Source organism: Xenopus laevis, chromosome 4S (assembly GCF_017654675.1).
Source record: "Xenopus laevis strain J_2021 chromosome 4S, Xenopus_laevis_v10.1, whole genome shotgun sequence".
In the NCBI taxonomy this organism is placed as follows: domain Eukaryota; kingdom Metazoa; phylum Chordata; class Amphibia; order Anura; family Pipidae; genus Xenopus; species Xenopus laevis.
Genome location: NC_054378.1, coordinates 107,812,055 through 107,832,795, shown reverse-complemented (window position 1 = coordinate 107,832,795; position 20,741 = coordinate 107,812,055). Strand labels below are relative to the sequence as shown.

Sequence of the window (20,741 nt, the reverse complement as noted above, 5' to 3'; positions counted from 1 at the left end):
GCAATCGTACGATATCTATGTCCAACCAAAGCTAGTGACAGTCTCCCTCTGAAAATCGTACGATCGGCAATACACGCAGAGATATTATCGGCAGCCGACAGAAATTTTCTAACCTGTCTGATCGACCAAACGACCGATCTCCGCCGGACGAAAAATGTCGGGACTCTCCAAACACGGTCCGAAAATCGTACGAATCCTCGATTCGTACGATCAGATCTTTGCGTCTATGGCCAGCTTTAAGGTTGATAAAAAGGCTGATAAAAGCTACCTTCCAGACCAAAGCAGCAGTTTATTCTCCCATGTATAGGACAGCCTGCCCAACCACAAACATCTAGCAGGTCAAACATTCTGTTGGAAAAGAATTGCATTGAGGTTTTGATGCAATCATCTGCAAGCAGATCTCCTTACAAAACCAACATGAGAGACCAAACAAACAGATCATTTCAGGCCAGAGAATTGGTTGCCAAATAAGTAATTATCTACCTCATAAGGTATCCTCACCAAAGGGGCATATCTCAGGACAGTGATCCCCAAAGAGTAGCTCGTGAGCAACATGTTTCTCTCCAACCCCTTGGATATTGCTCCCAGTGGCCTCAAAGCAGGTGCTTATTTTTGAATAAGTTTTGGTTTACACGTTTACAAGTTTTGGTTGTATAAAAACCAGGTGCACTGCCAAACAGAGCCTCAATGTAGGTTGACAATCCATCCAAATGGCCAATCACAACACTTATTTGGAACTCCAAGAACATTTTAGTGCTAGTGTTGCTCCACAACTCCTTTTACTTCTAAATGTTGCTTATGGGTTAAAAAGGTTGCCTATCTTAACACATACTACGTACTGTTTTTTTTTTTACCCCTGCTGCTCACTATCCATGTGGAGACAGAACCAAAGGATGGACTAATTATTACATACCTTGCACTGGAATGAACTGCAATGCGACAAAATGCAACTACAGCACAAAGTCCTCATCTGAAATAAAATGCCCAGGAAAATGAAATAGCAATAACACGGGGCAACCTGCCTGTCTGCTTGATGTATGGAATGTCTGAGATAAATTAAATCTGAACTGTACCCTGCAGAGAGTACAGTTCATATAGAAACAACGTCTTAGTGTAACATTTTGCTCAAGAAGGAGCCATGGAAAAGTAGACTTAATTCAAGAAATAAGGTGAATGATTAAAATTAGATCTAAGTAAACTGGAAAAGCAGGCACAATGTGCAGGATCTTTTCAAGCATTAACTGAAGTGACTTCATTACAGATGATTCCTTCTGATACCAAAGACTCTAACACAGCTTAGGGACTGTACCCTACAACTTCGGATATCATCACTTAATATTCAGTGAATGCCTTCCCCTAGACTTGCGAGAGGCAGTGTCAAAACAAGAAAGAAAATATATATATATGTAAACTTTATGTCCCCTTCATTTCCCAGGGTCAAAAAAATTTCTATGCATCATCAATCAGTTTCTCTCCATTTTCTTCCTCCTTTCTCTTCTCAGTCTTATCTTCTTCATCCTCGTCTGCTCCATCTGTAAAGGTTTCTCCGTGACTATAGGCCAGAGTTGTTTTGGCCAAGTCCACCTCAATAGGGAAGATGTCGGCTTCTTTGAGTACAGCATAGCACTGGTCATTGTACTTGGACATTGCTGAAACAAATCGTTGCAGCTGGAACACAATATCTTGCACTGTAAAGAAATTAAAGCATAGCGTGTGTCAATGAGTCATTAGTACAGCTTAAAAACTTGCATATTTTCTGGGTCATTAAGTAACCTGGTGAACTTAATTTAAATGTTACATTTCTTTTACAACTAAAATCTTTAGTATTATTTGCAATCTAATATACTTACTTGGCCACATAGTCTACATAGTCCCTAGTCTACAGTACGAGTTGATCATGTTGATCAAGAGCAAAAGGTGGACATTTTGATGGCTTCGAAAATTTTCCATAGTAAGAATTCAGCACTGCCAACTTGTTATCCCTCAATATGAATCCACAACTACTTGCTAGCAAAAGCTGTAGGTTTCTCATTACTGGTCTGTGTAGACGTAGCTGGACCCTTCTATACACTCACCATGCTTTTGGTCAAGCAGTTCTATCTTCTCTAGAACATCTTTCCTCATCTTTGCAAAGCGCATACGTGCTTCTTGTCGGCACCGCAGAATCAACCGATACTCGTAGTTCCCAGTACTGACACGATACAAGGGTTCTCCCAAGGCCTGCAGGAAGAGAGTTGTACATTGTACATGGGTTACAATATAGGCCACTGGGAGCAACATCCAATGGGTTAGACAGCAACATGTTGCTCACGAGCTACTGGTTGGGGAACACTGCACTAAGGGGTCAATTTTAGGGATGTACCAAATCCACTATTTTGGATTCAGCTTTGTGAAAGATTTGGTCGAATACCAAACCGAATCCTAATTTGAATATGCAAATTAGGGCTGGGAAGTGGAAACCATTTTTTACTTCCTTGTTTTGTGACAAAAAGTCACGTGATTTCGCTCCCTGCCCCTAATCTGCGTATACAAATTAGGATTCGGTTTGGCCAAGCAGAAGAAATCCTGCTGAAAAAGGCCAAATCCCAAACCAAATCCTTAATTCGGTGCATCCCTAGTGAATTTACATTATCATGCTGTGGAGTGAAACATTACTGGTGATTCTGCCCATAGTAACTAATCAGCAATTAGCAAACATCTGATTGGTTACTAAAAATAACACATACACTTAGGGGCCCATTTACTTAGTTCGAGTGAAGGAATAGAATTAAAAAAACTTCGAATTTCAATTGTTTTTTTTGGCTACTTCGACCTTCGACTTTGAATCGAACGATTCGGACTAAAAATCGTTCGACTATTCGATAGTCGGAGTACGGTCTCTTTAAAAAAAAAAAACTTCGACCCCCTACTTCGCCACCTAAAACCTACCGAGGGGCCATGTTAGCCTATGGGGAAGGTCCCCATAGGCTTTCTATAAATTTTTAGGTCGAAGAAAAATCGTTCGATCGATGGATTAAAATTTAATCTTTCGATCGAACAATTTTTCGTTTGATCTAACTATTTGCGCTAAATCCTTTGACTTCGATATTCGAAGTCGAAGGATTTACATTCGGCAGTCGGATATTCAACCCTATGTAAATCTGCCCCCCACTCTATATAGGACACTGCTTGTGCTTGAGTTTGTGGGTACATGTGCGCTCTCCCCCTCCTCCCTATACTTTTTGTGCATGTGCACTTTCTCAAAGGCATGTGGAAATAATCGAATAGACACAGTTTGTTTAAATAGACCTTTTTCTTCTTGCATTTTTGGGGTAATTGGCAGCTCAATCATAAACTAACTCATCATCTGTTACTCTAATTGTTTGCATATACTTTCTTCAACCTATAAGCGCAGATTTGTGTTTAATATTGCATGACAAAAAGACCCATAAAGGTTAGGAAGTTAAGATAACTGTAGTTTAGCTCAGTGTCATGCCACAATGATTAGTCAAGAATGGTACAGCTCACTCAGCCTAAGTATAGTATAACACCAGACTGGAAAATAAGTGCCTTCAAAAGAAAAAATATAGTGATCTGTAATCAATACTCACAATGCTGCTGTATTCTTCATCATCCATTTCCTTCACTTTCAAGCAGTAAGACTGGAAAAATAAAAATAAATATTTACATACACTGTTGCTTCCTACTTCACCATCTTATGACTAACCTCAGGTCAGAACAGATACTTCAGCAATGAAGCTTCCTTAAAAAGCCAAAAAATAGTCCAAAAGAAAGAAAAATAAACAAGGCAGACAGTATGTAAATAAATAAAGGCATGGGACCTATTATCCAGAATGCTCAGGAACTAGGGTATTCCCGAATAAGGAATCTTTATGCAATTTGGACATCCTTTACTTAATTCTGCTAAGAAATCATTTAAACGTTAAATAAACCCAGTAGGATTATTTTGCCTCTAATAAGGATTTATTATATTTTAGTTGGGATCAAGTACAAGGTTCTGTTGTTAAAATTTAACCTATTTGATTAAAATGGAATCTATGAGAGACGGTCTTCACGTAATTCAAAGCTTTCTGAATAACAGGTTTAGGGATAATACATCCTATACCTGTATTGCCATATCAACATAATGGTAACATAATGCTTGGCTTTGTGATGGAAATTGATAAAGGGAGTGGCAACACACTTGCACAGACTCCTAACTTTTTAATGTTTTTCTACCACTTTTTTTTAAGCTGTTAATAGATCTGATACTACTGTGTAGTTTGTTAAAGTATTTATTGAAGTACAAGCATGGATTACAGCCTTACGCGTTTAGTTTTCTCACAAAACTTAATCATATTATATGATTAAGGGTTGTGAGAACAAGAAAAGCATAAGGTTGTGCTCCATGCTGGTACTTCAATAAAAACTTTATCTATAACTGCCTGAAGAATTGCTCTTGGAGTGCCTGCTCCACAAACTACAAGGTGATATCCGCTCCCTTAAATGGGACCCATCACCCAAAAATATTATTCAAAATCCTATTTTATAACATTAGTCAAGCAAATTCAACTTTAATTACACTATATGAATGATTTAAATTTTGTTTTCTTCAGTCTGGGAATTTATAATTATAGCAAGCAGGCAGGAGCCATATTGTGGACACTGTTATTAAGACAAGCCTTGTATCATCTCAGAATCCTGTTTGTGCACCAGAATGGGGGACCTGATGTCCATCCCCATGCCCTGGCTACACAATTAAACGGTGAAGAGAACGGGGGAATGTGGGGAGAGCAGTGACATGTAGGAAGTGCTGAATGGAAAGTGAAATTAATTGCCTGCCCTGCCTCTATGCCTAAGGCATAGAGGAGGGGCATAGAGGAGAGGCAGACAATATTTGATTGACAGGTGAGATTTTTTAAAATGAGTTTACAACAACTATGAATACTTTAATAAAAAATAGAAATTGGATTTCATGTTTAATTTGAAAAGGACCTTTATTATACAGCTTTTTATGTCTGGGTGACAGGTCCACGTTAAGCTGAAGGCTCAGGGCAGGGCACCTGGGCCTCATTATATACTTGGTGAGTCTCTCTAAAAATGCCTATTTGATGATAAAGAGATCTGATACTCCCATGCAGTATGTGCTTTCTGTCCAGACTTCTTCTGTAGAATACCAAGAGTACGGTCCAGCCGGTCAATTAACAGCAAATCAGTTTGTGAAGTAGAGAAGTCCCACCCTCCTGACTCAAATCAGAGATTTAGCAAGCATATATATACTCTTACCAGATATTCAAATTTGACATCAAGGTATTTCCGGATGGTGAGCCTGGTGTCAGGAATTGCTTTATTAAGGTACGTGTTTAAGTCATTCAGCATCTGTGGGAAAGAAAGAATTCAGAGCTGCCAGTAGAATGTAATACCCACCTACACAGGGCAGTCTACGTTTGCATGATCAAGATTCTTCCACAGACTGACATTGTTAGAAAAGTATTATTTAGTATAACCCTGCGCAGAGCAGGCTTATAGCAGCATCACTGCACGTACCGGTTTTATTGTCTTTAGAAGGCCAATCCCAAACTTTTCGATGTTGCGATGTGCATCTGCAAATCTGACGAAAGCTTCACTTGCAGCTGGCTGCGGTTCCCGCACTCCAATGACAGAGAAAACATCCCCAAAAGCTGAAGCAAAAAAAGATTTCAGATAATGTAACACGTGAGTAAAGCAACACGACCAAGAAGTAACGGAAAATAAAGCCAACAATTCAAGAATTAAAGGGAAGTTAAACGTTACATTAACTTTTGCGTTATATACTGAAATTTTATACGCAATTTTGACACAAATTTTTATTGTTTCATTGTTTTTATTTATTAGACTTACAATTCTGTTTTTGCTATGGAAGACGGGTATAATTTTCTGTAGATCCTTAAAATAATTTTTTGGCTCTTCTCTTAAAGGGGTGGTTCACCTTTAGGTTTGGGGAAGAGGGGCAGATTCGGGGAGATTTAGTCACCTGGCGACTAATCTCCTTTTCTACGGGGCGACAATCTCCCCGAACTGCCTTCCGCCTGCTTGAATGAAGAATCGCCTGCGCTAATGCACTTGCGGCACTTCGATATCCGAAGTTGCCTCACGAGGAAACTTAGGGCGACTTCAGAAATCGAAGTGCCGCGAGTGCATTAGCGCAGGCGATTCTTCATTCAAGCAGGCGGAAGGCAGTTCGGGGAGATTGTCGCCCCCGCATCCTTCTGCCCGGCTGAACCGAATCGGAGTTCTAATTTGCATATGCAAATTACGGGCGGGGACAGAAATCGCGTGACTTTTTGGCACAAAACAAGGAAGTAAAACATTTTTTTCCATTCCCACACCTATGCATATGCAAATTCGGATTCGGTTCGGTATTCGGCCGAATCTATCGCAAAGGATTCAGGGGTTCGGCCGAATCCAAAAAGAGTTGATTCGGTGCATCCCTACATTGAGTAGGAGAAACAACAGCCTGCCAGAAAGCAGTTCCATCTTAAAGTGCTGGCTCTTTCTGAAAGCACATGACCAGGCAAAATGACCTGAGATGCACCTACACACCAATATTACCAGTAAAAAAAATATACACTTGCTGGTTCAGGAATTACATTTTATATTGTAGAGTGAATTATTTGCAGTGTAAATGGTATAATTTAGAAATAAAAACGACGTCATACAAATAATGACAGTATCTCTTTAATGGTTGCCGATGGAGGACAATTAGCAGACAATAGTTTGACCCTGTGTAAAGGTTGAGTTTCTACAACTGATTTTACTTGTCTGCAAACAGCATATGGTACTTTTTTTTTTTTTTTTTTTTTAACATAGAACCACTACAAAATCAATTTCTTTTCCCCAAAATAAGTCAAATAAAATATTACCTCTGTGTGTCTGTGAAAGCTCAAAAAAGGATCTTAAGAGGCGCTTGGTGTGCTCCATCATACCTTGTGGAGAAGCAGATACCAGTCAATGTCACAAACAGAAATCACACAGGTTATAGGAGAGGCGCAGTGACAAAACTGGATGCATTATATGAAATATTTAACAATGATTAAAGAGGTTAGCAAACTTATAGACATAAGCAATATAAGTCTATGCAGCTCAAGGGTTTGATTTTAGTAAGACGTGGATAATAACATTTGTGCTCTTTGAATTAAATTGGTTAAGGCTAAATTATGCTAGCAACCAGGCAGCCGTCTGGAAGTCAGAATTGAATATAACCAGATAATACCATTAATTGTGGCAAAAGCAATAAGAAATAAAAAAATAAGAAGAATGAAATTGAAGCCACATGATCTGTTTTTTTTGCTTGCTGGATATAGGGACCCTGACAGACCGATTCTATTCTCAGTTCAAGCTGGAAAGAGGCAGGGCATGATGGATCATGAATCAAAAACTAATAGAAACAATTTAAGACCAAGCAAAAAGTGGCTTAAAATAGGTACCAGTTATAATATAGCAAAGGTTAAAAGGGGAAATTGCCCTTGACAAAAGGAACGTAAAAGTCAACAGCAGCCCGAGTTTCTAGTTACATCATTAGCATTATACATAGAACTAAAAGCCATAAGCCAGCAGAACAGGCTATCCACATACTGATAGGCTACTTTTTTGTTTTAGTCTAGAAGCAGCCAATAATAACAAGCCTGAGCCTGTTGGGTGTCTTGTCTGATGTCCTCCCACCTGCTAGACTACAGTCTTATTCTTGCAGCAATTAATACTAGAGATGTACAGTCAGAAAGCAGAAAGTCAGTTACCAGCGCCCCCTTTAGGCAATAGCAGGAATCCATGTGATACTCATGGCATTGAATAAACAGGTTGGTGGCATGCCAGCAATCATCTCACCTCTATAAAACTCCCCAGTTTTTTCAAGTTCTTCCAGTCTTTTGACTAAACTATCTAAAAAGAAGAAAAAATGAATCTCTATTAAAAGTCACACTGTATTCAGGCAGCATATTTTCAATTGGGCTAGAAACAATTTTAACATTTGTTATAATAAAAGAGCCAGTGGAAATAATGTAATGTTCGTGTACCAGAAAAGAAGCCTTATACAAAAAATTCCATTGCAGCCACACATGCAGAAACATGCCAATTTTTCAGATATTTAAAGAGTGTGTCTGGTAGGCAAAAATGGTTGAAAGCATTCAGCCCTCATTCTATCCCCCATCCTAATTGATATTTCATTGCAGAAAATATTTAGTGGAGAGAATAATCACTGTGGTCCCATAAACTGGCAGTTAGTCAAGGAAGGTCAGAAGTCTGATTATTAGGGATGAGCGAATATTTTGCCTTGTTTCTCTGCAAAAATGACGCCCATAGACTTGTATGGCGTTGTGCATCAAAAAAAAATAATTAAAAAAAAAAAGATTTGCGTCAAAAACATTTCACCACGCGACAACATTTTTTGACGCCCATAGACTTTAATGGGCGTCGGCGAGATTTCCCCGGCGGCGAATTTTTGATGAAAGGGGTCAAATTCGCCCATCCTTACTGATAATGTCTAGATGCCTTAAAGGAAAACTTTACCCCCCAAAAGGAATATTTAAGCAATAGATAGTTTATATCATATTAAGGGACATATCAAAGAATCTTACCAAACTGGAATATATATTTAAGTACATTTTGCCTTGAACCACCGTTTTGTGATGGTCTGTGTTCTGCCTCAGAGATCACCAGACCAGAAATACTACAGCTCTAACTGTAACAGGAGGAAGTGTGGAAGCAAAAGACAGAAGTTTGTCTGTTAATTTTCTCAAGTGACCTAACATGTATAGTTTGTTTGTGTGCACTGTGAATCGTATGATCCCAGGGGGCAGCCCTTATTTTTTAAAATGGCAATTTTCTATTTATGATTATCCAATGGCACATACTACTAAAAAAGTATATTAATATGAAAATGGTTTATTTTCATAAAGCAGGGTTTTACATATGAGCTGTTTTATGCAATATATTTGTATAGAGACCTACATTGTTCAGTAGGTATAGTTTTCATTTAAAACATGACATTAGATCCAAGTCTAAAGCATTGCCATTGAAAACAGAATTTACCATTACACAAGATGGCCCGACTCAATCCCAGTGCATCTGCCGTGCCTGAGCTCAGGTTTTCCACCAGCCGGTGCTTTACCTTCTTCAAGACTACAAAGACACAAAAATAAGTCACACGCAGATGTAAGAAGAGCACAATAATATAGGAAGCATATAGAGTGCATATTTTTACCAATATCCAGAGACTTTCCCTGCTTGGGATCGGCTTGTAACTTGTTGTAATGAATAGTCACTTCTCCCTAAAAATAACAAAGTTAATAAATGATTAATCTAGATTTCCCTGTTCCCCTTTCTAATGAAAAGGTCTACCAGTCAACAAAGAAAACTAGAAATGTACATTTAACAGCCCACTTTTAGCAAGAAAATCTGTAACCCACTGCAACCAATCAGCAGCCAGAGATTTTCCTGGATTAATAAACGAAGAATAATGCAACAACATAGCACAAATGGTCTTTGTTCTTGTAACTGCCTTTGCAGCAAATACCGATGTTGTACTAAGTAGGTACACTGTAAGGCAGACATTTTAGCACATTTGCTCCTGACTGGTTGACATTTGTTGGATGATTCTTGTGCATCTCAATATTCAAATGGTGCCAGAGATTTTCTATTGGATAAGGGCTTTGTTTGGGCACCATGCCCTGACAGTGTTCAACAGTCCTGGCAAACTCACTTGCATATTGAGATGATAATCCTTGGTCGAATAATATTTGGCAACAATTACAGGCATTGGCTTGCTGGGACAGGTCACTGCCAACTTACAAAAAGTGCTCAAGCTCAGTGGATTCCTTATGGACAGAGACAGACATATATTCACTAATGATAAACATTTTGAGAAGGATTAGTGAGGGGCTGGGTCATTAAAGGCACCTTGTGTCCACCTTAGTCACTCTAATGTACAATAGTATTTGCTTAGGACTTGTACCAGAGCTTCCTTGTAGAGGGGAGAAATTTTTTTTTTCACAGTTTGAAGACCAAGACTTGTATATTATGATAGAAGTGAATGGATTCAACAAGTTCACGTTAATATGCTATTAATCTACACCATATTCATGTGACACTCATCATTCGTTTTATCACCTTTTAGCATGATAGTGTCTTATAAAATGGGCAGTTTCACCTCTGCTTTTAGGAGTTCGACAATTGTCATTATAATTGCCATGGTAATACTTGCTGATCTTTCATGCATGATGTGTAATTGGGTTACCATGACAATGGGATGCCTATATAATGACACTACCCCCATATGACTTATGTGAATACGATAATCAGCCAACCATCGATAATCAGCCAACCATCCTTCTTATGGGCTAGTGGAGTTTTTCCCTGGGTGTGCACACTCTAGCTGGTGGTTGGGAGGTGGCTTAGCCTCTCGCCTTCCTCTGTGCGCATCTTTAAGGATGCTGGCCTGTTTTCACCACACTTCCGGGTCTCGTCATCGGCACATGTGCAAATAGACTTTTGAGGCTGGTGCTCTTCTCCCTGACGCTGTCCTCTACTTCTGTTCTCCACGCATACGCACAATGTCACTTCCTTTTTGCATCCCTTAGTCTGTGTATAAATACTTTTAATAAGTATTTGTTCAGTGTAAAAATTGGGTAAATAGATAGGCTGTGCAAAATAAAAAATGTTTCTAATATAGTTAGTTAGGCAAAAATGTAATGTATAAAGGCTGGAGTGACTGGATGTCTAACATAATAGCCAGAACACTACTTCCTGCTTTTCAGCTTTCTTGGTTTACACTGACTGGGTACCCTGGTTACCAGGCAGTAACCAATCAGAGGCTTGAGAGTGGGCCTAATGGGTCATATCTGTTGCTTTTCAATCTGAGCTGAATGCTAAGGATCAATTGCAAACTCACTGAACAGTTATGTCCCATGTGGCCACCCTTCAAGTCGCTGACTAACTCAGAGTTAGAGAGCTGAAAAGCAGGAAGTAGTGTTCTGGCTATTATGTTAGACATCCAGTCACTCCAGCCTTTATACATTACATTTTTGCCTAGCTAACTATATTAGAAACATTTTTTATTTACACAGTTTTTATTTCTATAATGCGATTATGCCCCTGAGGAAGTTGGAATTAACAATGAAACATGATGGGCCAATGTGTTGAATGTACTTCTAATGTTGCAAGTGCATTATTTTATTTGAATACATTTGTACCACTGATTTTATCCGATGGAAGTGTGCCCCCCTTGTTTGATCACGCCAGAGAACATGCCAACTAGGCACTTGCTAAAAGTAATTCCGATCTCACCTTTACATTCTGAATCATCTTTGCCACTTCTACTTTGGTCTTGCCTTTAACAGATTTGGAATTCACACCAGTTATTTCATCTCCTGCTGCGATGGTGCCATCCGAGGCAGCTGGGGTGTTGTCAAATACCTGCAAGAAGAGTTTGGAAAGTTAAATACATTAAAGATAAATGTAAAAAATGGGGTCAGAAGGGCTTACAGGTCTTTTGTCACAATACATTATTTCTTTCAAAAGAACAGCTTAATTACTGCACAAAATTCTGCATATGCTCCTAAGATGCAAATTACATGGGTACAAAATGTGCCCGTTACTAAATGTGAGTAAGGTATACCCATGTTTAAATGGGTACAAGAAAGTCAAGTCATACGCAAATCAGGTCATAATTGTACATAATTTCAGGGGTGCAAAAAGAGCAGATATGGGCATTATGCACACTTAGTAAGTGTCAGATAGAAGGTTGAAGGCTCCCTTTAATACCCTGCAATTTATCCACTGAACACTTGCATTATCTGCAAGCACTTGCTAAATTTCAACACAATTAACATGTAGTGGTAAAATGTTCATGCTCTCTCAGCATTTTGCACATGACCCTCACCTGACTGGTGCCTTACTATCCTCACTGTATGCCCACTTACCACCAATAGCGTGGAAACAATGCTAATGTCCCTCCATATTGACACTGCAGTGAATTATTATAAAGGGTAAATAAATTTTCAACAGAACAAAAAATTTTAAAGAGCTTATTATTGAGAAGTCTGCCATTCATGGGAAATGTTATGTTGAATAGTTAATGCAGTTGCAAGATAGTATTGAAAGCTGTCATTTACTATAATTTGCAGTTAATCTTTTCCATAGTCTGCCAAAGGACAATGCCACAGGCTAAGAATATTTTATTTTATAATGTAGAAAAAAAAACAAAAAAAAAAAAAAACTGGGAACGGATTTCTTAATGCTGGAATTAATGTTCCCTTAAGTGTCAACATCCGATCTCCCCCAAGGACATCCTTATGAATACAGGTGCTAAACTGCAGAAGTGCAGGTCCCAATAGCAACCAATCAGATATTTCCTTTTAATTCATAACTTGAAGTAGACTGAAAACGAATTGAAAGCGCTGAGTAATGGCACTGTTTCGTTTTAGTACTTGGGTTCATATGTATCCGCCAGATATTTTAAATCGATTAACAGTTGAATGGGCCACTTCCTATAAATCTTAATTTGCTAGAAAAGCTAAATATTTTCTAACATTTTCTCAGTACCTCTGACTCCATGTTTTTGTGGGTGAAGAGATAATCCTTATTGCATACAAAGTTGGAGCAAGGTGTAGCAATGGTCATGCCAAAATACCAAATACATTAAGCAGGCTATACATTTAAATAATCATTTGTCTGGTGAAGTCACCAAACCATTGAACCTCCTTGCCTACCTTGACATCGGATCCCAATGAAGGTAAATGTAGGTTGTTAGGACAAGGACCACATCAATAAACCAATGTGACCCTCTTCCCGATGGGATTTGTAAACCTGTCAATCAATATGTGGCCATATTTAGCCAGATAATGGTCTGTACATGGGCCAATTAGCTGCCAACTCAGTTGAGAAGGGCCGAATTTGCAGCTTTTATTGACCAGTGTATATCCACCTTCACTTATCTTTCAAATGGATGAAGAAAATATCGGTTATAATGAATGAAAATTAAGAAATGGTAATGTGGTAACACAATAAGGCATAGTTAAAGCAGTACATACCTGTACTATATACAGACAGGGGCAGTGCTGGGCTCCACCACCTATGCTGATCCCAATCACATTCTGAGAGTCCTTTTTGAGGGTTACTGACCCAGGGACTGTTGGAATCCCACTGAAGTGAAGAAAAGGAATAGAGTAAAATAGAACAAAAAAATGTGCAGTGCACCTTTCAGAAAGTCAGTTGATAAGATTATGGCAGGACAAATATAGTGATAATCTATAAAGTATTTCACTTTTAAATCTGACACACCTAAAAATGACCCCGAGATCTATGAACATTTAGTATTACCATGGTTGTGCTACGGTTTACACTTTGCTACATGGACCCTTGTTGCCTAGGCTTATTTTAGTGGAAGGAAGTGTTAAAGCAAAAGAACTCTGGGGTATGCGGTCTGGAGTGCACCTAGAAGCATTTTGCCTAAAGTAAGGCTGCAAGATGGAGAAAAAAAACATGATTGTAAAATATTTGCTATTATCCTGCTGACACCTTTAAAAGACAATTAAACCCTCATTGACTGAGGGGTCCCAAAATAATGGTGTGCCAACAACCCCAACCCAATGTAATTGCTATGGGAAAAATCATGTATGCATACATCACACCTCAAGAGATTAAGAAAAATGCTGGTGCATTATTTTGCCTTGCTTCTTTCCTATGAGAATGTTAACCAGCTCCTAATAAAACGGACCATAGTTTACGTGTCGGTTATAGGAAACTTAGGTTGGGAACTTCACTGGGGTTGGGACTGATGTGAATGATGAACAATTACTGTAATGGAATGTGGAGTAAATCAGTGCTATATAAAATATAATGATAATATATTTATAGAGACAGCTGGCAACTTCTCCCTGCATGGATTTAAACTGATCCCTATTGTATTTTATCTATGTAAGGGTAACTTACTGGTGCTATAATGCACATATGCAAGGTTGAAACCTCATTGTTTTAATACCAGATGCCTCTGAAATCCACATGCTGCCTGAACAACTCAGTTGAAGTGCATGTTCATGTAGCCTGTAGCATGTACCATATTTCATTACTAGTAGTTCTTCAATGTATGCATGTTCACTTATGTGGTCATCTGGCTGCCTTACAGTATGCATATATGCCAGGGTTACCCATACATGAATACCCTGTATATGAGTAAGTGGGGTACTGAGTGGATCAAGGGAAATTTGTGTGGTATGCCATATTCAAACCTGCACGTTAAAGGTCCCTTAACACTGTAAAAGCAAATTTTGCTATTTTGTAAATATTTTAATTATTAACACGGTTTGAAGGACACGTCCTGATTTTATTGAAACGCCCCCATCATTTAAACAGATGTGTTTCACTGCACACCCACCCATTCTGCTTTGGGGCCATTGTTGTTATTCGGTTGAGATTTAGAAAATGCAAAGCTTGGTCCAGAAAATCCTATAAAGTGAAAATATTTTTTACGTAAAAAAAATCATGTATTTAAAAAATGATGGAAAAGTTCTGAAAATTCAGACAGAGTGTGGTTAAGTGGGTAGATTTGGTTAGTGTTTCTGGTCCTATAAGGACTAGAAGGTGTATTGATAAGGTAAAAGGTGAAATCACACAGCAGGCCTACAGAGAGAGACTTTCTCATGACAGAAACATCATTTGGTATATATGATTTGGTTCAGATACTGAGCTGTGAAATTGGGTTAGTCCTGTTAATAGAAAAGTGTCAGGTGAAAACTAACTGAGGGAGAGAGAATGAGACATTATACAAGTGCACAGAATATAGTCGAAATAGGCAATACACAAAAACCTTGAATACATATACACCCCTACAAATCCCTGTCCATTCTACTTCAAGAACTCAAACTGGGATAAACCACCTCAACAGCCGATTTATTCAAATAAAGCACAAAAAAATATATATATATATGGCCTAGTGATATGGCAAAGGCAAGTCTGGGAGGCTGCTTTCTACTCAACAGGTGGGCAACAGCATTCTCTGTATCATTTCAATGAAAATAAGATCGACTTGCAGGTCAGATTATAGTAGCTTTTCTGAGCAACTACTACATGATGCTCAAGAATGCTCGCAAGTCCAGACCTTCGTTTTTGGCACATGCGCAGTTGGAGTAATTTTCCGGTCCCGAACAACAGACATTGCTCCTTTATGATTGTATGCAGTGATGGGTTGTTGGAGACAAGGGCCCAGACTAGGGGTAAGGGCAGAAAAGTAAGTGTCTGGCACCTCCCCTATCCCTAGTTCCTGTCTCGATTATATGTTTTGTGCATCTTACCATAAAAATATTACTTGTATATTCAATAAATCATAAAGGAGTCCCATGTATAGCCATTGCAGTCTCTTAGAATATTCATAATCATGGCCTGTGCAACTTATAAAAACATTCAAGCGACTCCTTGGGCAGCAAAGAACATATGAATTATTTTCTTTTGATAGGCTGAACACAGACCATTCAAAGGACTCTCTTATGATAGGGTACACAGAACAAAAGGTTACACACATTTAGTAATGGTATTCTAACCAGTCCCACTCACAGTTTGTCTTCTTCAAAGTCATAATCCAGATCAGAAAACATCTTCAAATTTGCTGTTCACAAACTCTCCTGAACCTTTGGATTTCTCCTTTCGTACTCCTTCTTCTCCTGCCAGTGAACTGTGGAGGGGATAAACAATTAACCTGGAATTTATAAAATAGATAATGTAATGTAGAAAACAAAGTGCATGGTCACATGTATGGAAGGAAAAACATCTGCATCCACCAGTTCCAGACCAGAATTAAAGGGGTGGTTCACCTTTAAGGTAACTTTTAGTATGTTATAGAAGCAACTTTTCAATTGGTCTTCATTATCTATTTTTTTATAGTTTTATAGTTATTTGTCTCACATTTATGCACCCCCCCCCCGAATTTATACCTTTAGTTCTCCTTTAAAAACATAACCTCGCAAGTGCTCATTTATAGACTAGAATGTTGAGACAAATTCAAGCATTCAGAGGCAGCTCAGCATTGGCTTGGTAATATTCACAAGAAATAAATGACAACATATAAACATTTCAAAAATGTAAGCTTATATAATACACAAGAGCCATGAATATCCTGTAAATTATATCCTTATAAACGGTGAGTTCTGATGTCATCAGTTATAAACGGTGAGTTCTGATGTCATTTCTGTCACATGACTCACTGAAACTTGTGTATTTTAATAAATAAAGTACCCCCAGTTGTAAAATTACAACTATTAGAAGTTACCTCGGAGTTCCATGACCTGTATAGGCCTTCGGCCTTGTGTTTTTATATGGTCATGAAACTCGTCGGTAACTTATAACATCCTTATATTTTACAAGAGGGGGTACTTTATTCGCTATATAATACACAAGAGCCATGAATATCTTGTAAATTATATCCTTTTAAATGGTGACTAGTGATGTCATCAGTTATAAACGGTGAGTAGTGATGTCATTTTTGTCACATGACTCCTAAAACTTGTGTATCATAATAAATAAAGTACCCCTTGTTGGAAAATATAAGGATATTAGAAGTAACCTTAGAGTTCCATGACCTGTATAAAAGCACTCGGCCTTCAGTCTTGTGCTTTTATATGGTCATTGAACTCCTCGGTGACTTATAATATCCTTATAATTTACAATAGGGGTTACTTTATTTACTATATTATTCTGAGTCGATAATGTTAACTTACAAAGCCGTATTGTTCTTCTGCAAGCTGGAGTGCAACCTGTTGGAGGGCTAACTCGGAGTCATAATCATTTGTTTAACCACTTGCATCCTGGAAGTATCTGAGATTGTAACGCAGAATACAATTACAGTACAATAAACGCAGGTCTGCGGAACAAAAAAAAAAAACGAGAATAGTGAGTCACAAAAATTCACAATAAGCAACAGCATTCCTACATGAGGTAAAAGTACATTTAAACATGTAAATAATGAACTGCGACATCATATAAGTACCCAGTCCAACCATGTGGCACTTATTTGCCATTCACATGGGTGGAGGACACAACTTAAAAGAAACAGGAACATCAAAAAATTAAATTGTTTTCTTCTTTTCTTCCAGCTGCATGACGACAGAGCTGATATAGAACTCAAGAGGTCACGAGAAGCGACTAGATATACAGGATGATCTTTATGGAACGGTACAGAGAGTTACCAGTCAATGACACATAAGCAGCTGATTACATGTTCTATTTTATTGAAATTATGATTTGCTACAATGAAAACCAATAAAAACTATAAATAAAAAAAAAAAAAAAAATTTTTTAAAGTAATAAAAATATAGCGCACTGTTGCCCTGCACTGGTAAAACTGACGTGTTTGCTTCAGAAACTCTACTATTGTTTAAATAATTAATCTATTGTGTAGCGATAGGGGCATTCAGTCAAAGGAGAAAGGGCTCAGGTTACACAGCAGATAAATTCTATAGAATATAATGGAGTTATCCATTATCCACTATTTAACCTGTGCCATACAGCCTTTTTTTCAATTTCCACCATTGCAACACAGCAGCGTGTTTATATAAACTATAGTAGTGTTTCTGAAGCAAACACATAAGTTTTATCAGTGCAGAGCAACAGTTCCTTACATTTTCATTACTTTAAAAACGCTTTAATTTTTTGGTGTTACTGTTCCTTTAATGATGGATTTACGGATTTTCTACTTCCCAGGGGCTGGACAGGACATCGGCAGCTGAAGAAATCCCTGCAGTTCAGATTGTGCACTTTCACCAGGCATACAAATGGCAAATAGCCAAGCAGAAATGCAAATGGATATTCAGTTAGCTTATGATCGTCACCTTAAGACATACGTAAACATAAACTGGATAATGCATATGCACAGTTATTTGGGATATAGACTATTTAAAGTATCTTTAATTCTCTATTTCCATTCTCCTTAAAGGGAAGGGACATACTCTTCCCTTTAGATATACCCAAGTCCACAAATTGAAAGGAATTCATGTTACTCTGCCTAACCATTTCTCAAAAACCATTAGGCTCAGAGTGCTATGCAGCCACGTCACAATGTTCCATGTTCCACATCACAATGTTCCATGTTCCACATCACAATGTTCCGTCACAATGTCCCATTTTTAAGTGCTGGATTCTAGGACAGGACTTGAAGTTCTTCTGCTATCCACAGCGGGTAATACATTAGTGATGTGCAGGTGAACTAAAATTCGACCCATGCCTGACACCAACCCAATCTGGCAACACCGACTCTAACCTGACACACTCCCCTCTTTATATACACACTCCCCTCTTTATATAAACATACCCTCCCAACGTCATGGAAGGAAGAATGCAAGAATATAAAAAGTCCATCTCAGAGGAGGAAGTGGAGCAGAAGAATGGTCAGTTTCTGACCACCAAGTAGTCAAGGAAATTATCAGGAAAAAGAAAGAGGCTGCTCTGATGTTCTTCTGCTAAGGAATACATTTAGAAACCTTTCTCAAATCTTGACTTAAGTAGAAGAACATCAGAGCAGCCTCTTTCTTTCTCCTGACAATTTCCTTGACTACATGGTGGCCAGAATGGTTGGAAACGGACCAGCAGGTGGCGCTGTTGTGACAAAACTCATTCAAATTAACACACATGTATTTCTTAATATCATGGAAAAATAAATAATGAATCGACTGAATCGATAAACCTTCGCCACTGCGGGCGACTAATCTCACTGCAATGCCTTCTGGCCGGGAAGAATGCGAATCTCTGGCTGGCATACGTGTTGCTTCGTTTTCCAAAGCTGCAGAAGTTTCCTCATGAGGCAACTTAGGGTGACATTGGAAAACAAAGTGCTCCGAGTGTCATCCTACCGGCGATTTAGATTCTAGCCGGCGGGAAGGCAGTTCGGACAGATTAGTCGCACAAAGAAAAGGCAATTTCTTGTAGGGATGCACCGAATTCAGGATTAAGTTCGGGATTCGGCCAGGATTCAGCCTTTTTCAGCAGGATTCGTATTCGGCCGAATTCTTCTGCCAGGCCGAATCAAATCCGAATCCTAATTTACATATGCAAATCGGGGTCGGGGAGGGAAATCGTGTGACTTTTTGTCACAAAACAAGGAAGTAAAAAATCTTTTCCCCTTACCTCCCCTAATTTGCATACGCAAATTAGGATTCGGTTCGGCTTTCGGAGGAATCGTTCGCAAAGGATTTGGGGGTTCGGCCGAATCCAATAGTGGATTTGGTGCATCCCTAATTTCTTGCCAGCGATTTGAATTCTTGCCGGTGTGAAGTCATTTGCGGGAGATTTAGTCGCCTACAGTAGAGAAGATTTGTTGTTTGGCTACTAATCTCCCTATGTGCCATCACCCTGAAAAAAAAATGGGGCTCTCTATACCTTTTAATAAACACTAAAAACCATCATGCTGCTGGAAGTATGTCTTTGTGTTGATCCAAACAACACAAAATATCATCGAAATAGGAACAAAGTTGCTGCAACACAAGGTAAGCATGAAACAATTAGCTTTCATAGGTCTAGAGCAGCTACCACGAAAACAAATAAGTGATTGGCTACTGTGGGTAAATAAAGTTTGCACTTATACTAGTAAATAAGTGCAAGTAGAATATAAAAATATATATTATTTGCATCAGTCGGAGCCACCAGTTACTGAAATGTCTGTACTTTTCCTTTAATCTGCTGCATTGATCAGACAGAAAAAGATACAGAGTTTCTAAAACTTAATTGGCTTTTGGCAGAGAGCCCAGAATATGTGGTGGGTGCACTTAGATACTTTTGTAATAATTTAAGATAAGCAATGAAACAATTGCAACAATATAAGATATTAAAGGGCAATTCACCTTCATTAGCAAAACTGTAATAACATAAAAACTATAGAAATGTGTCCGAGCTTTCATAACCTGCCAAATTTTGTAACATGAACATGGTAATTAGGGGGTGTGGCCACAAAAACAGGCGTCGTCAAAAATGTGTCCCTCTTTCTATTTCCAAAATGTTGGGTAAACTTCAAGATCCAAAATGTAAGCAGTGAAATAACAAAGGGAAGATGCATATAACTAATATCAGCTTGATGCCTGTGTTTAATTACACAATCTCTACTATAATGAACCTATTCGTTGGGTGATATCAGTTCCTATTGTAACTAGCCTTCCTCATTAATCTCTGCAAGTGGTTTTCAGTTCTCCCAGCAGCAGCAGCGGTACAATTCCAGGCTACAAAGAGAAGCTATATTACATCACCGCTACCTTCAGTCTACGTCACGACGAGTTAAAACCAGCCGGACCCCTTTCCGCAACCCAACAACTGAAAACCCCGGTACCAACGAATGTTCCATAATCCAGCAAATTCCCAGTAATCGCAATACCAGTCCAAATAGACTCTACACCTGCCCTTACCTGCTTCATACACCCGTCATCATTCCACACGTCAGTTCCGCAAAACATTGATACGCATGCGCATATGGCGTAACACGGCAGCGGCGGACATATTTGTGTCGGCATTGAGCGAGACACAGGTTGGAGAGCAAATATCTATGTACTGTCCCAAATAAACACATGAATGCGGTGACATTTATTTGGATCACTTAAATTTAGGCCGTACGTTTCTTTACATCTGTTGTGTTCTTGACCCGCGCCCGCGTAATTATTTATTTGTCCGCTTTAAAGATGGCGGCACGAGTGGAGACAGAGGCGCTTCCGTTCTGACATGCGCAGTAGGTGACGCTGTATTCTCCCTCCTCCCTCATT

At 38.7% G+C, this 20,741-nt stretch overlaps 1 protein-coding gene across 4 annotated transcripts; it reads right to left on the bottom strand.

Moving 5' to 3' along the window:
* Nucleotides 1-768: 768 nt before the first annotated feature.
* pick1.S (protein interacting with PRKCA 1 S homeolog) lies at nt 769-20,567 on the bottom strand. 4 transcript variants are annotated; one of them, XM_018261339.2, is made up of 14 exons: nt 20,391-20,567; nt 16,722-16,864; nt 15,562-15,703; nt 13,044-13,155; nt 11,299-11,427; nt 9,218-9,284; nt 9,046-9,135; nt 7,843-7,896; nt 6,882-6,944; nt 5,527-5,660; nt 5,266-5,358; nt 3,591-3,641; nt 2,076-2,220; nt 769-1,688 (listed from the first exon to the last, which is right to left on the bottom strand). In XM_018261339.2, exons 3-14 carry the CDS (start codon nt 15,600-15,602, stop codon nt 1,450-1,452), a joined length of 1,218 nt encoding a protein of 405 aa, XP_018116828.1. In that variant the 5' UTR covers nt 15,603-15,703; nt 16,722-16,864; nt 20,391-20,567; the 3' UTR covers nt 769-1,449. The 4 variants fall into 4 exon arrangements, with proteins under 4 accessions (XP_018116828.1, XP_018116824.1, XP_018116826.1 ...); XM_018261335.2 differs by having other exon boundaries at nt 15,562-15,679; XM_018261337.2 differs by lacking the exon at nt 20,391-20,567 and adding an exon at nt 20,241-20,381 and having other exon boundaries at nt 15,562-15,679.
* Nucleotides 20,568-20,741: the final 174 nt, after the last annotated feature.

Excerpts from the sequence above, each read along its gene's own strand:
- pick1.S (XM_018261339.2), bottom strand. The coding sequence starts at position 15,602 with ATGTTTTCTGATCTGGATTATGACTTTGAAGAAGACAAACT. Across the intron at positions 5,359-5,526 it reads TTCTAAAGACAATAAAACCG|ATGCTGAATGACTTAAACAC; the intron begins GTACGTGCAGTG and ends TCTTTCCCACAG. Across the intron at positions 3,642-5,265 it reads ATGTCAAATTTGAATATCTG|TCTTACTGCTTGAAAGTGAA; the intron begins GTAAGAGTATAT and ends TTATTTTTCCAG.